Raw genomic sequence first — 12,629 nt, forward strand, 5'->3', positions numbered from 1 at the left:
TCTAGACTTTACTACAATAGTTTATGTAAAATATTTAGAATATATTTTATATGGAAACATCAATGTATAATCAAAAATAAAAATAAAAAAAATAAAAAAGTAAAAAAGACAACGAATCATAAAAAGACATTTGTCAGTCTCACATTGAGGTGCTTGTCTTTTAGTATAATATATAGATAGATAGATTCAATAAAAGTATATGGAAAAGAGAGAAAGGAAGAGAGAAAAAAGTGAAAAAGGAAGAAAAAACAATACGACATTGTAAAACATACGGTATAAATTACCACTGCAATTTTTATAAGGACTATTGTAAATTGTTTTAGTACCCTGAATATCTAATGATACTCCGTATTATTTTACTATTCTAAATTAATAGGGTGAAAGAGGTTTTTACCAAAGTGATACATATTTTTTTCGGCTCACCGTTAGCCGTTTGAAACGCCTCCCAAACACACGAGTTGAGCTCAAGAACCCCACAAAATGTCACATAGCTTAAACATTTCCCACCTCCAATTGAACGTCAATTAACCCTGAAACTCTACCCCTCACCATCCCCATAAACCCGTAATTGCACGATAACTTGACGTAAGTCGTAAACCACCGATCCACCTCTCTTCAAAATTTAACCCAAACACTCAAATCAAAATCAATATCAAAATCACACCCAATTACAAAATCAAATAAACCCCACAAATATTTTCCGCCATAATATAAATTTCCTCCATTTCTCAAATCTAGAGAGAGAAACAAAGATGAACCCAGTTGAAGAAGCCATGGATAAAGAGAGAGAGTGGGAGATGAGGCCTGGTGGTATGTTGGTTCAGAAGAGAGAGAATGGTTTTGATGATGATGCTGATGATAATAATAATCTTCCTTTTTACAAGATCAAGGTTGTTTATGGCTCTTCTTCCTACGAATTCGCCCTCCCTTGCAAATTCACTTTTGGTATTTTCTTCTTCTATTTTCAGTATTTTTGTTAATAATATTTTCTGGGGTTTTTCTGTAGTATAATGATAGTTGATTTGTTTGATTGTGGGGTTTGTGTTATTTTCTGGGGTTACGTAGACGAGATTTGATCTCAGGTCTTGGGTTTTACCCGTAAGCTAGTTTGGCATCCATAGAGTTTAGGTTTAGTACAAGTGTTATGTTTATGTGTAGTTGGGTTTTGTTTGATGTTTAGGATTGATTTTATTGAGGAATTTTGTTATATGAGCTCATAAGTTATGGAAATTGTGAAATTATGAACTTGTTAATTTGTGTAGAAGTGGCTGAAATGAGAAAATTAAGGGTTAGAGTGAGGGGATTACTGCTTTGATGTATTGGGTGTTAATGTAGTGATGTTATATCAGAGAATTGTTGGGTTTTATGCAATGTTTATGATTGTTTTTCATTGGAAGGTTTGGTTAAATAATGAATTGGGAAAAACTTAGGGTTTTGTCGAGGTTCCCCCTCTTTTCAATGATGAGTATTGATTAGTTTCCTAATCGAAAATTCGGGCTGAATTTTGGATAAAAGGAAAGGTCTTATTTTTTAACCCTTTTGCTTCTTAAAAGCAGAATCGAAGTGCTTTGATGTGACTATAATACTTCCCCATTTGGGGATTGTAGTCACATATAAACTAGTTTGGAATGTTCGTAAGAAAACCCCGCATTTTTTGTGTTTGAATTCACTTTGGTTTTCTCAATTAAAATTTATTATTATGATTATGTTTCCAAACATATCCTTACAATTTTTTTGGATTGAAAGAAATGGAAGGAAAAGAAGAGAAGAGAAAGCGAGGGGGACAAATTCTCTTGTTTGGGTAAAGGATTGGGGGAAGGAAGGGAAAGGAGAGGGAGGGATCCATTTTCCCTCTCTCTTTAATAAGCATAATCTCTCCAAATTTGGAGAGATTTGGAGGGAAAATAGAGCTCACCTCCCCCTCCCTTTCTTTTCCCTTCCCTTCCTCCTTTTTTCCTCCCCTTCCTTTCCTTCCTTCTTTGCTATCCAAACAAAGCGTTAGTTAAATAAAATGTTGGTGAGAGGTTGGGTTAGAGATATTTTGTCAAATCTAAGTAGATCCTTAAATATTAGGGGTTGAAACAATGAGACGAATAATTCCTGTTGGAGAGAGTATATACAGTGATATCAAAGAGTTTATAATTACCTATCTTGAGTGGCCAGAGATGAGGTTCTTGGCTGTGTCCATCCTGACCTTTCTAGGCATATAATGCTTACTATAGTAGTTAGCTATGTGATAGAAAGACATCTCGCATAATGAACCATTTGTTTCTAAAAGTTCTTTCTTTTTGAAATCATGCTACTATTCACATTTTAAGGGAGTCTTCTGAATTATTCCCATTATATAAGAAAAAACATACTTATGTGGGAGGTCTTGTTTGATTTGTCTGAATGGTTGAGTTGAGAATATCAACTTTTTTCTAATTAGAATTTTACTTTTCTTCCAAATATGTAGAGATATTAATTGTCAAAGATGTATACTGTCAAAACAAGAGTAGTTTTTAATGATGGAGGGAGTAATAAATATTTACCTCACCTCCTATTTACATCATCGAAAAATCTCCTCCCTTGTTTGCATTCCTTCCTAGATTCTGAAACATCATGGTATAAGTTGACCTTAGGTAGTGCTTGTGTCCAAATGGGTTTTGAGACAGATGTTTAATTTCTAATTCATTTATATTAATGGTTAAAGGTGAGTTGAAGAAACTTCTTGTTCAAGAAACTGGGTTAGAGGCTGAGGACCAAAGGCTGTTTTTCCGTGGGAGGGAGAAGGAAGATGGTGAGACTTTACTTATGGCAGGTTTAAAGGACCACTCAAAGTTGTTGCTTATGGAGCGTCCTGCTAGCAAGGAGAAAAAAATGGAGGAGGCAAAAAAGAAAGAAGAAATATCAAAGGCATTTGCTGCAATTGCTGGAGTTCGGGCAGAGGTGGATAAGCTTTCTCAAAGGGTAAAATCATTTCTTTCTTGGAAAGGGTTTTTCTCAAAGGGTAAAATCATTTCTTTTTTGGCGAGTAGAAAGGTGATGTCTTTGTTATCTCCCTTCTTATGTGCAGGTCTCATCCTTGGAAGCATCTCTTTATAATGGAACAAAGGTAGATGAGAAGGAATATATCATCTTAACAGAGTTGTTTATGGTTCAATTGCTGAAATTGGATAGCATTGAGGCCGAAGGAGAAGCAAAAACCCAGCGGAAGAATGAGGTGAGTTGGTTTGGTTTGTGCTCAAGAAGAATCCCTTTTATATTTTACATTTCTTTTAGTGCTTGTATTCTCAAGAAAACACTGGATGCTTATCTATTGAAGCTAAAGAGCTATAAATTTGTAGAACTAAGTTTTATTCAATTTTCACACGAAAGTAGAGACCTTAGCTTAGTAGCTTTCCAAAGGAGATTACAATTATTTTACACTTTTACTTCATTAGAGAGAATGGAAAAGGGTTATATTGAAAAAGAGCTTTAAGACCCAAATATCGATGATTTAGTAGAAAAATACACATCATCAATTTCTTGCTACCAATTTATGCCATTAATGCTATGTGCTCAACATGTTATATGATAGGTCCAATACAAAATAAACTGAGTAAATTGCATCACAAGTACTGTGATAAATTATTCCTTGTATATAGCTCATAAAAGTAACCTAAAACACTGAGAAGGCTCTTCTACTATGATGTTGGCTTCTCTCATTGCCCCATCACAAGTTAAAAGTCAGGGGATTGGCCTGCAATGTGAATCTGAGAATTACAATATTACAAGCAATTCCTCTTGAAGATTAAGTCAGGTTGCATGGTGCTGTAGCAATTCCTCTTAGTTTAGATTTTTACTAGGGGTTTTGGTTTGTTGACAAGTGTTGCTAACCACTGTAGTTGTCTTTGTCATGAATCAACAATTATGATAGAAGCCATCCTCCCAATCATAATTCCATACCATAATACTGTTACCTCAATGCCTATATTCATCATTTTGCTAGCTGCTGGTGCTGTTGTAATATTAGTTGTGTAGAAGGGATTTGTTGAGTAAGGAGGTGAGTAAAGAACAAGTGTATATGCCAATTATGCAACAGCAAAGCTTATAATGAAGCCTGCTGCTGGTGTGTTCTAGGTATACCCTAGCATTAATAACTTAACCTCTAACAATTTGATCTAAATAGTTGTAACCTCAAGCTTTGGAAGAATTTAACATTGAGAGCGATCCCTGTAAATTTTGGGGCCAACAGAAAAACTGAAGTAGACAAAAATCATTGGTGCTGCTTGGGAACTTTTCTTATTTCAGGGAGTAGATAATTTGTATTCTATTTGAAACAGCAATACCCCTTTCTGGACCTGTTACTATTATCAACTTTACCGCAAAACATTTCTTTTGAATATTCTGTTACATCCTCTTGGTCTTCTTCTCCAATCCTGAAGTATATTTATAGAAGTCTTAAGTTATTATAGGGTCTGTAATTCTGGATAATGGCTCTTTATGGGTGGTCTTTAGAGGTAATACCTCAAAACAAATATTAACATCAATGGCATGTTTGCCCCAAATATTTCATCCAAATCAGATAGTTGCAGAGGGCTTTCTAATAATACTCGATTTCCCAACTTGCTTTGAATTCGGTTAGATTACTCCTTTTTATGTTTGCTGTGCATATATTCTTCCTGATCTGCCTTTTGTTCAAGTATATGTGTATATGTAATTATACATATTGTATTACCTGACTAGCATATGGGGAGCGCTATTATCTCACTAATGCCCCATTTTGTTTGATGTAAAACGTTTTCATGGAAAATGATTTCCCCATTTTCCTTTGTTTGGTTTGTGAAGGGGTGGGAAGACAATTTTCCCAATGGTGGAAAATTGCATTCTTAATGATGGAAAACTTTTTCCTTTACAAAACAAGGGAAGCCACATTTTCCTCCCTCTTCCTTACCTCCTTCCCTCTCATCCATCCTCACATCCCCACTCCTATTTTTGATTTTTCTTGAACTTTTCTTGTATGCAACCAAATAGGAAAACTAATTTGCAATTGTGTTTTTCCTTGAAAAAATGTGTTCCATGAAAACTAATTTTTCATTGACAATGTTTTACATCAAACCAAACAGGGCCTAAGTGGCACTAGGAAGACTTTTTTTTTTTGTGTTGGTTCGTGTGGAATTGATATCGTTTATATGCTTGAGAGTTTCCTATATCTTAGCTGCGTCTTTTTCTTTCTTCACTTTATTCAGTTATCATTGTTACTTTTATCATGGTAAAATGAATTTCAAGTTCCCTGATTGCATGAATGGCAAATTAAAGTATTTTACAGACTTGCTTCATGTACACTATTTCTTGGTGTTTGTCAGGTGCTGGTAATTATCTATCTAGCACCTTAATGGTTTGATTGTGAAAACCTTTGTTGCTCAATATATGTGTATTTCTAGTAGCAGTGTTGAAACAACGTTGTAGGATGCAACACAAATGAGTTTCATGAATTTAAGAAGATAGAGGTTTTGCATAGTGAAGAAGTGTCATAGGCATCATATTTTGGCTAAAGTTCAACACTTGAGAATTTTTGGAAGCATTAGGAATTGGAGTAATAACATCCACAAATAGTTTAATCTGTTTCTTACTAACCAATAACCTAATCATTCTGATTCAGTTTGTATATCTTCATTCTTGGCCCCTTGGGTGCCTGGTTTATTTGCCCTCGTCAGTCAGAGTATATTCAATCCTAGAAGCAGTTATTAAGTTTGTTGGTTTAATTTACTATGGCGTACCATACTGAACACCTGACTTAATGTGTGGCATACCTATTTTTTTTGTTTTGACTATTTTTTTTAAATGACAATTTTCTCTTCAATTAGAGTTGTGCAATTTGTTTCCGTAGTTTATTTCTTCATGTGAGTCCCTGACAATAGGTTATGCACGATTGAACAGGTTCGTCGTGTGCAAGGCTTTGTGGATACACTGGATGCCATGAAGGCTAGAAACTCTCATCCAAATGATAATTGCAGCAATACTGTAGCAGTGACCACCAACTGGGAGACATTTGATTCTGGAGTTGGGAGCTTGACTCCACCTTCAGTTTCATCATCTTCGAAAGTAACTGAAGACTGGGAGCGGTTTGAATAGATTAATATTGTCATATTTTTTGGTGCAACTTATTACGTCATTATTGCTTGTACAATCCATTAGGGACTTGTGTCTGGGTGATTATGATTTTTTTGCCGGTAATGGCTCCTCATCAATTCAAAGTTGTATTTAACTCTTTGAAGTATGGAGTATGAAAGTTGCATATGAAATTGTTGCCTAAAATTTTCGAAGACATATTCATCCATGTATATGATCACTTACAAAATTGTTTACTACTTAGACTATTACTCCCATCTTTCCTCGTTTTTCTTCTTTGGACAAAAAAACTTCTGCCGGAGCTGCTTATTCACATTTCAGTTATTCATATGAATTCTTGATTTCAAATTAGTAATTCTTATTGAAACAGTTGCGTTTCTGGTCTCATTGAATCTGTTGTGGTCTGCGCTGGCTTCTTATTGTCCTTGTCCGAGTCCGTGTTCTTGTGGGGATGTATGCCATGTACGATGCAGACATCTGTATTTGTGATCTTGTACTGACGGATCATTGAACGCTTGAAGCACTTGGGGGTAAGTTTGTGCCCTGATGACTGACATTTTGACTAAAAATACAGGTATAAGAGAAATATCATCCAGTTGCAGTTGCAGTTGCACTTGACTACTGTAGCGACCACTGTAAACACAAGACATTAAAAGTTGTCATTAGGAAAATTTGCGAGGAAGGTCCTTTAAAGTGGTCGACCTTGTGAGAAAGGCCCTTTTATAAAAAAAGGTGGCACAAAAGGTCCTTTTATCCAGTTTGGGTTGTGTAGGGGAGCCGTTGACCGAACTCCGTCGTTGACTTTTTTTTCCGGCCATCTAAAGTCACATGCATTGCACGTGACTACTTAATCTTCCTTTTTTTCCCCCTTTTCCCTTGTTCTTCCCTCCAATTCCCTCGTTTTTCCCCTTTCCCTAATTAAAGTATTTCCCTCTCTTAAAACTGGTGCTTTGACAAGAAGCTAACCACCATTACTGGCGACGCACTGATGATGGAATTAATGGCGAATTGCTTTCTGGCAAGAGATTAACCCCACAAGCTATTTTATTGGTAAGTATTTAACTCAAGGTCCTGTTTTGTCTCTTTCAAAGTAGTAAAAGATCTCATTGTTTTCCCAAAATTGCTCACTTTGGTCTGTAATAATGGTGAAGAACAAGCAGAAGGCAAAAAGCTCATCTAAATGCAAAAGCAAGTCCCACATCTTCTCATTCACACGCATAACTACGCCGAGGTATGTGTTTCTCAATTTTTTAATCTCTTTGTTTGCAAATTGCTTATTAAAATAAAATTAAGGCTAATTACCTAATTAAATATGTTAATTAGTCTTTTGAGTACTATTTTTATTGGTTGCATGTTGGTTATGTGTTGAATTTCTCTGCTTTTGATGTGTTTTTTCATAAATAGCAAAACCCTAGAATTTGTTCTTAGATGCTACTCTATGTCATTGGCTGTTCAGGTTTAATTGCCCAATTGAAGTGTTGAAAATGTCGAAGCCAATTAACATAAGACTATATTATGGTGGGAAATTTGTGACTAGAAAAGGGAAAACAACTTATGAGTATGGTGATAGTGATTTCTATAGTCTGTCTTTACACCCTAATGTTGATCGTGAGGAAGTGTGTTACTTTGAATTCATGGACTGGGTTAAGAAAGAATTAGGGTACACAAGAATGGGTGAGTTATCGTTTAAGAAGCATGGCCATAGCTTATTCACAGGGAGGGAGAGGTTGAAAGATGATAGTGATATCTCAGAGTTCTTGTGTGCACCTGAGAAATATGGGTGATATCATCTATATTTGATAGATGTGCCTGTGTATGTAGACCCCATGAGGCTTATATATGGACCAGGGGTGGGATTCTATACTGATACAGAATTAGAGGGGGGGGGGGTCCACATCGTTAGGTAGTTACATATCTGCTGACTTGGATGCCACATCATTGGATAAGGATAGGGTATCTCTTGGGGGTGAGTCACAGTCAGGTCAAAGTGATGACATAGGACAGAAAAAGAGTGCATTAAAGGAAGGAGCACATGCTGTTGAATGCAGGAACCCTAGATCTGAAAATACAAGCCCACCCATTCCCACCTCTTCCCTCATCTCTGATTTGAACATCACTAAAACTGCTGCCCCTCAATTCATAAACACACCCAACCCTTATTCAACCCAGAACCCAAAAAAAAAAAAAATTTGGTACTGAAATACAATCAACAACCACCTCTTTCCCTTGAATCCATCCCAGAACATGGTCTTGAAGATTCTGGATTTGAGAGTGATGGAGAGGATACTTATGATGCTGAGTTGAGTGATTTTGATTTTGAAGATGTCAGTGATGATGACCTGTTTGCTGCTAATGTGGATGAGGACATTACTGAGGATGTGAGTAGATCTCCGGGGAATCTTCAACCTAGGCAGCAGAACTTTCAAGAAGGAGATAATGATGTTGAGGTTGAAAATGATGTTGAGTTGAATGATAGTCAGGATGAGTTGGACAGTCTTGCTGGTTCAGATGATGATGAAGTTAGGTACCCTGTTTTTAACCCTGATGTTGACTTCAAAAGTAAGATCAACCTTACTGTTGGGTCGAAGTTTGCTTCTAATGAGTTGTTTAAATTAGAAAGGCATTAAGACATCATGCAATAGAGAATGGATACAATTACCTGTTTCTAAACAACAAGAGTAAGAGGATAACTGTTTACTGTGCTAAAAGGTGTGGATGTAACTTTGTTTCTGGGAAAATCTTTGCATGTAAGTGTCCCATTAGACAGAAGTGTTTGTTTAGGATACATGTAAAGAAATTGAAGGATGAAGAGACTTTTCAAATTAAAAGTCTGATGTTAGAACATAGATGTGGGCATCATCATATAAATCCACAAGTTACTAGTGTATATTTGGCTGAGAGGTACCTGAAGGATTGGAGAGATGACAACACATACAAAATGAGTGCTTTTATGATGAGAGTGAGAAGGGAATTAGGTGTAGAAGTAGGGTATTACAAGTGTTATTATGCAAAACAAAAGGCATTGCAAATGATTCATGGGAATGCAGCAGAGGAGTACAAGAGAGTTTGGGATTATGTTGAAGCAATCAAAAGGTTCAATCTAGGTAGCACAGCAGTTGTGAAGCTACAGAACATAGACAACCCACCACCAGTTTTCCAAAGAATGTACATTTGCTTGCAGCCATGGAAAGAGGGATTTCTGGCTGGTTGTAGACCCATTTTAGGTGTAGATGGGTGTCACCTAAAAGGACCTTGGCCTGGGATTCTCCTAATTGTTGTTGCTAAAGATGGTAACAACAAGCAGTTGTGGAGACAGAGAGAGATCAGAAACCCGGACTTGGTTTCTAAAGTTGCTGGTGAATGACATAAGCTCTGTAGCTGCATCAGTGACTTGGGTGCATGAGCTTGAAGATCCTGTCACCTTTATGAGTGACAGACAAAAGGTATCAACCTTTGTCATTTCATTTTTAATATGAATCTGTTCTTTGTACCAAATAAAAACACTAACTTGCTTGCTAATGTCATTGCAGGGGCTACTAGAGGCTTTCAAAACAGTAATCCCAAATGCAGAAACAAGGTTTTGCTATAGACATATATGGGCTAATTTTAAGCTCAAATTCCCTGGGAAAATATACAAGGAAAGCTTTTGGAAGGCAGCAAGGAGCTCCACTAAGGTCGCTATGCTGTCCCCTAAGTTAGTGTAATTTAGTACACTTTATTCAAGTTCTGATATGCATTTTTTTAATCCAAAACAACATCAATTTGACCAACATATGCAAGATATTAGGAAGTTGAGTGAAGATGCTTTTCAGTACTTGTTTGAGATACCAGTGTGTCACTGGTCCAGACAGGGGTTTAGTCCTTGGGCAAAGTCAGGAATGCTTCTAAATAACTGCTGTGAAAGTTTTAACAATGTCCTAAGGGAAGCAAGGTCAAAGCCAATCCTCTCTCTAATGGAGTGGATTAGAAGATATGTCATGAAGAGAAGCTGTGTCAAGAGAGAAGGATTGAAGGAATTTGAAGGTCTGATAATGCCAGAGAGGACGGAAACAAATGTGGAACATGAGAATAATTCAAGCAGATTTGCATGAATTTGAGGTGGATTATGAACAAGAGACTTATGTTGTTAAACTTGAAAACAAGACATGTGGGTGCTACAGGTGGACATTGATGGGTATCCCATGTTAGCATGCCCTAGCTTGCATAGCCAAAAGAAGACTGAATTATGAAGAATTTGTTCACCCAGCTTATCACATTGCCATTTATGCTGCCACATATGCTCCACCATTTCATGCAATGCCAGGACAAAAGCAATGGGGTGAGTCTGATTTGCCTCAACCTCTGCCCCTCCTTACAGAGTCATGCCAGGAAGACCATCTAAAAAGAAAAGAAAGAAAGAACAGGGAGAAGGGAAGGAGAAGCATGTTAAGAGAGCCAAGAAACAGAACACATGTAGCAGATGTGGTGGTAAAGGCCACAATTCTAAGAAGTGTTTCAGGCCTGCACAACCACCACCACCTGTGAACAAAGGTGGTAGGCCTAGGAAGCAAAAAGCAACATCAACTGCAGCAGCCCTGGCTTCTACTGCTATGTCAACAGGCACCATCTCAAGCTCACAACAGTCACAACCCCTGTCTCAAGCTCCACTTCTGTCTCAATCAGCAACACAGCCTTCCCAGCCTACATTTACTCCATCTGCAGCAACTCAGTCAACAGGAAAGCAGAACAGCCAAGCAAAAGGGAAGAAAAAAGTTCTTCCATCTACCAAGAGCAAGAAAAAGAAGACAACCTATATTAATGCTATACTCAAGAGATCAGCCTCACAGCCTTGAATGTTAGCTTAAATAAATTGTCATGTTTTGTATGTCACTCATGGTTAAGTGACTTTTGATGTTTATGTATGACAACAGTTAGATATCCTTTTGGGATTTTGTGTAAGGACAAGTTTGATAGCCTTTTGGAACATTGTGTTGAATTTTGAATGCTTTTGGAATGAAGTAAACATCAATTTTAAAGCATAATTTTTCCGAATATGTGTTCAATTCATTTCATTGATAATATCAACAAAATTGGTTCAATACACCTTTCAAATAAATTGATCATAACTATCCAACTAATACAACCTTAACCAAATACTTTCACAACAAAAACACTTACTACAACTGACACAATTGCACACAACAGTAGCAAAATGAACAATTGATCATTACTAATCACACCATCTCTAGCACCCACAGTGTATGCAACTGCATTTGTTGGCATTGCCTGAACTTGCTCAATTAGTCTTCTTTTCTCATGCTCTAAACATTCAACTCTAGCCTTAAGGACATTTTGATCAGTCACCATCCTTTTTTTCTCAGCCAACAACACATTTATCACCTCATTTCTGCCAATCAACCATGTCACTGTCAAACCACTCAAAATAATCACAACCACTCTCCCCTGTTTCAAAATTGAAGAACTTGCAAGACCAAAACCTCCTTCTTGGGTTTTCATGAGTCCACGATGTTTTCACAACTGTTAGACCGCAACTACACCTCTTCATCATTATGCAAAGCTATAACATACAAAAAATTCAATGAAAAATTAGAAAATTGCGAAACAAAACCTAAAATTGACAAAGGATTCTCACCATACCTGATTTGCCTGTTGTTTATAGGCTTTGATTGTCCTTCAATTGTAATTTGAAGGACAAGAATTCAAGTTCTCTGACTTCATTGGGCTAAAATTAAGGTTCTTATTGGGGAAAAGGGGAAGAACGAGGGAATTAGAGGGAAGAACAGGGGAAAAGGGAAAAAAAAAGGAAGATTAAGTAGTCATGTGCAATGCACGTGACTTTAAATGGCCGGAAAAAAAGTCAACGCCGGAGTTTGGTCAACGGCCCCCCTACACAATCCAAACTGGATAAAAGGACCTTTTGTGCCACCTTTTTTTATAAAAGGGTCTTTCTCACAAGGTCGACCACTTAAAAGGACCTTCCTCGCAAATTTTCCCTTTCTTTGACATAAGTATATTATTTATTATGCAGAGCAAGCCAAGAGGCCCAAGAGATAAAGATACGTTTCACCGTTTCAGACTAATTGATACTTCGTATTAACGAACTTCTTTTTGCTTTAACTTTTAATTTTGTTGCTAATATGATATCATTATGCACATTATTTGACTATTCTTTGAGGTTTGCATTTCTATCATATAAAATAAAATTCCCTCAATGGGCGCGTGAAGGACAAAGCTGGTTTCCAAGCCTAAATAAGACAAGATTTATATACATACTAGTGGGCCGTATTCCAAATCGAAAAAGGGCCCCTAATAATGTGAAAATTATACATTTTTTTAAGGATATTTTGATTTTTACCACCTTCCAATAACGACTTTGTCGAATTTACCACCTCCATAAAAAAAAGATTTACTTTACCACCTCATAAAAAAATAAAACATCAGTTTTATCACCAATCACCTCCAACTAACGGATTCCGTCCATAAATCCGTTAGTGGGGCCTACTTTGCACACGTGTCGCTATATTATCGGGTAAGTT

The 12,629-nt window shown here is 36.8% G+C and overlaps 1 protein-coding gene across 1 annotated transcript; it reads left to right on the forward strand.

Annotated features, from left to right (window-relative positions):
- The first annotated feature begins 563 nt into the window (after positions 1-563).
- LOC145598262 (BAG family molecular chaperone regulator 4-like) lies at positions 564-6,341 on the forward strand. Its single transcript, XM_081654592.1, has 4 exons — positions 564-945; positions 2,693-2,949; positions 3,056-3,202; positions 5,902-6,341. Exons 1-4 carry the CDS (start codon positions 753-755, stop codon positions 6,094-6,096), a joined length of 792 nt encoding a protein of 263 aa, XP_081510718.1. The 5' UTR covers positions 564-752; the 3' UTR covers positions 6,097-6,341.
- Positions 6,342-12,629: the final 6,288 nt, after the last annotated feature.

This window comes from Chenopodium album, chromosome 20 (genome assembly GCF_948465745.1).
Source record: "Chenopodium album chromosome 20, dcCheAlbu1.1, whole genome shotgun sequence".
Lineage (NCBI taxonomy): Eukaryota > Viridiplantae > Streptophyta > Magnoliopsida > Caryophyllales > Amaranthaceae > Chenopodium > Chenopodium album.

Excerpts from the sequence above, each read along its gene's own strand:
- LOC145598262 (XM_081654592.1), top strand. The coding sequence starts at position 753 with ATGAACCCAGTTGAAGAAGCCATGGATAAAGAGAGAGAGTGGGAGATG. Across the intron at positions 2,950-3,055 it reads TGGATAAGCTTTCTCAAAGG|GTCTCATCCTTGGAAGCATC; the intron begins GTAAAATCATTT and ends TCTTATGTGCAG. Across the intron at positions 3,203-5,901 it reads AAACCCAGCGGAAGAATGAG|GTTCGTCGTGTGCAAGGCTT; the intron begins GTGAGTTGGTTT and ends ACGATTGAACAG.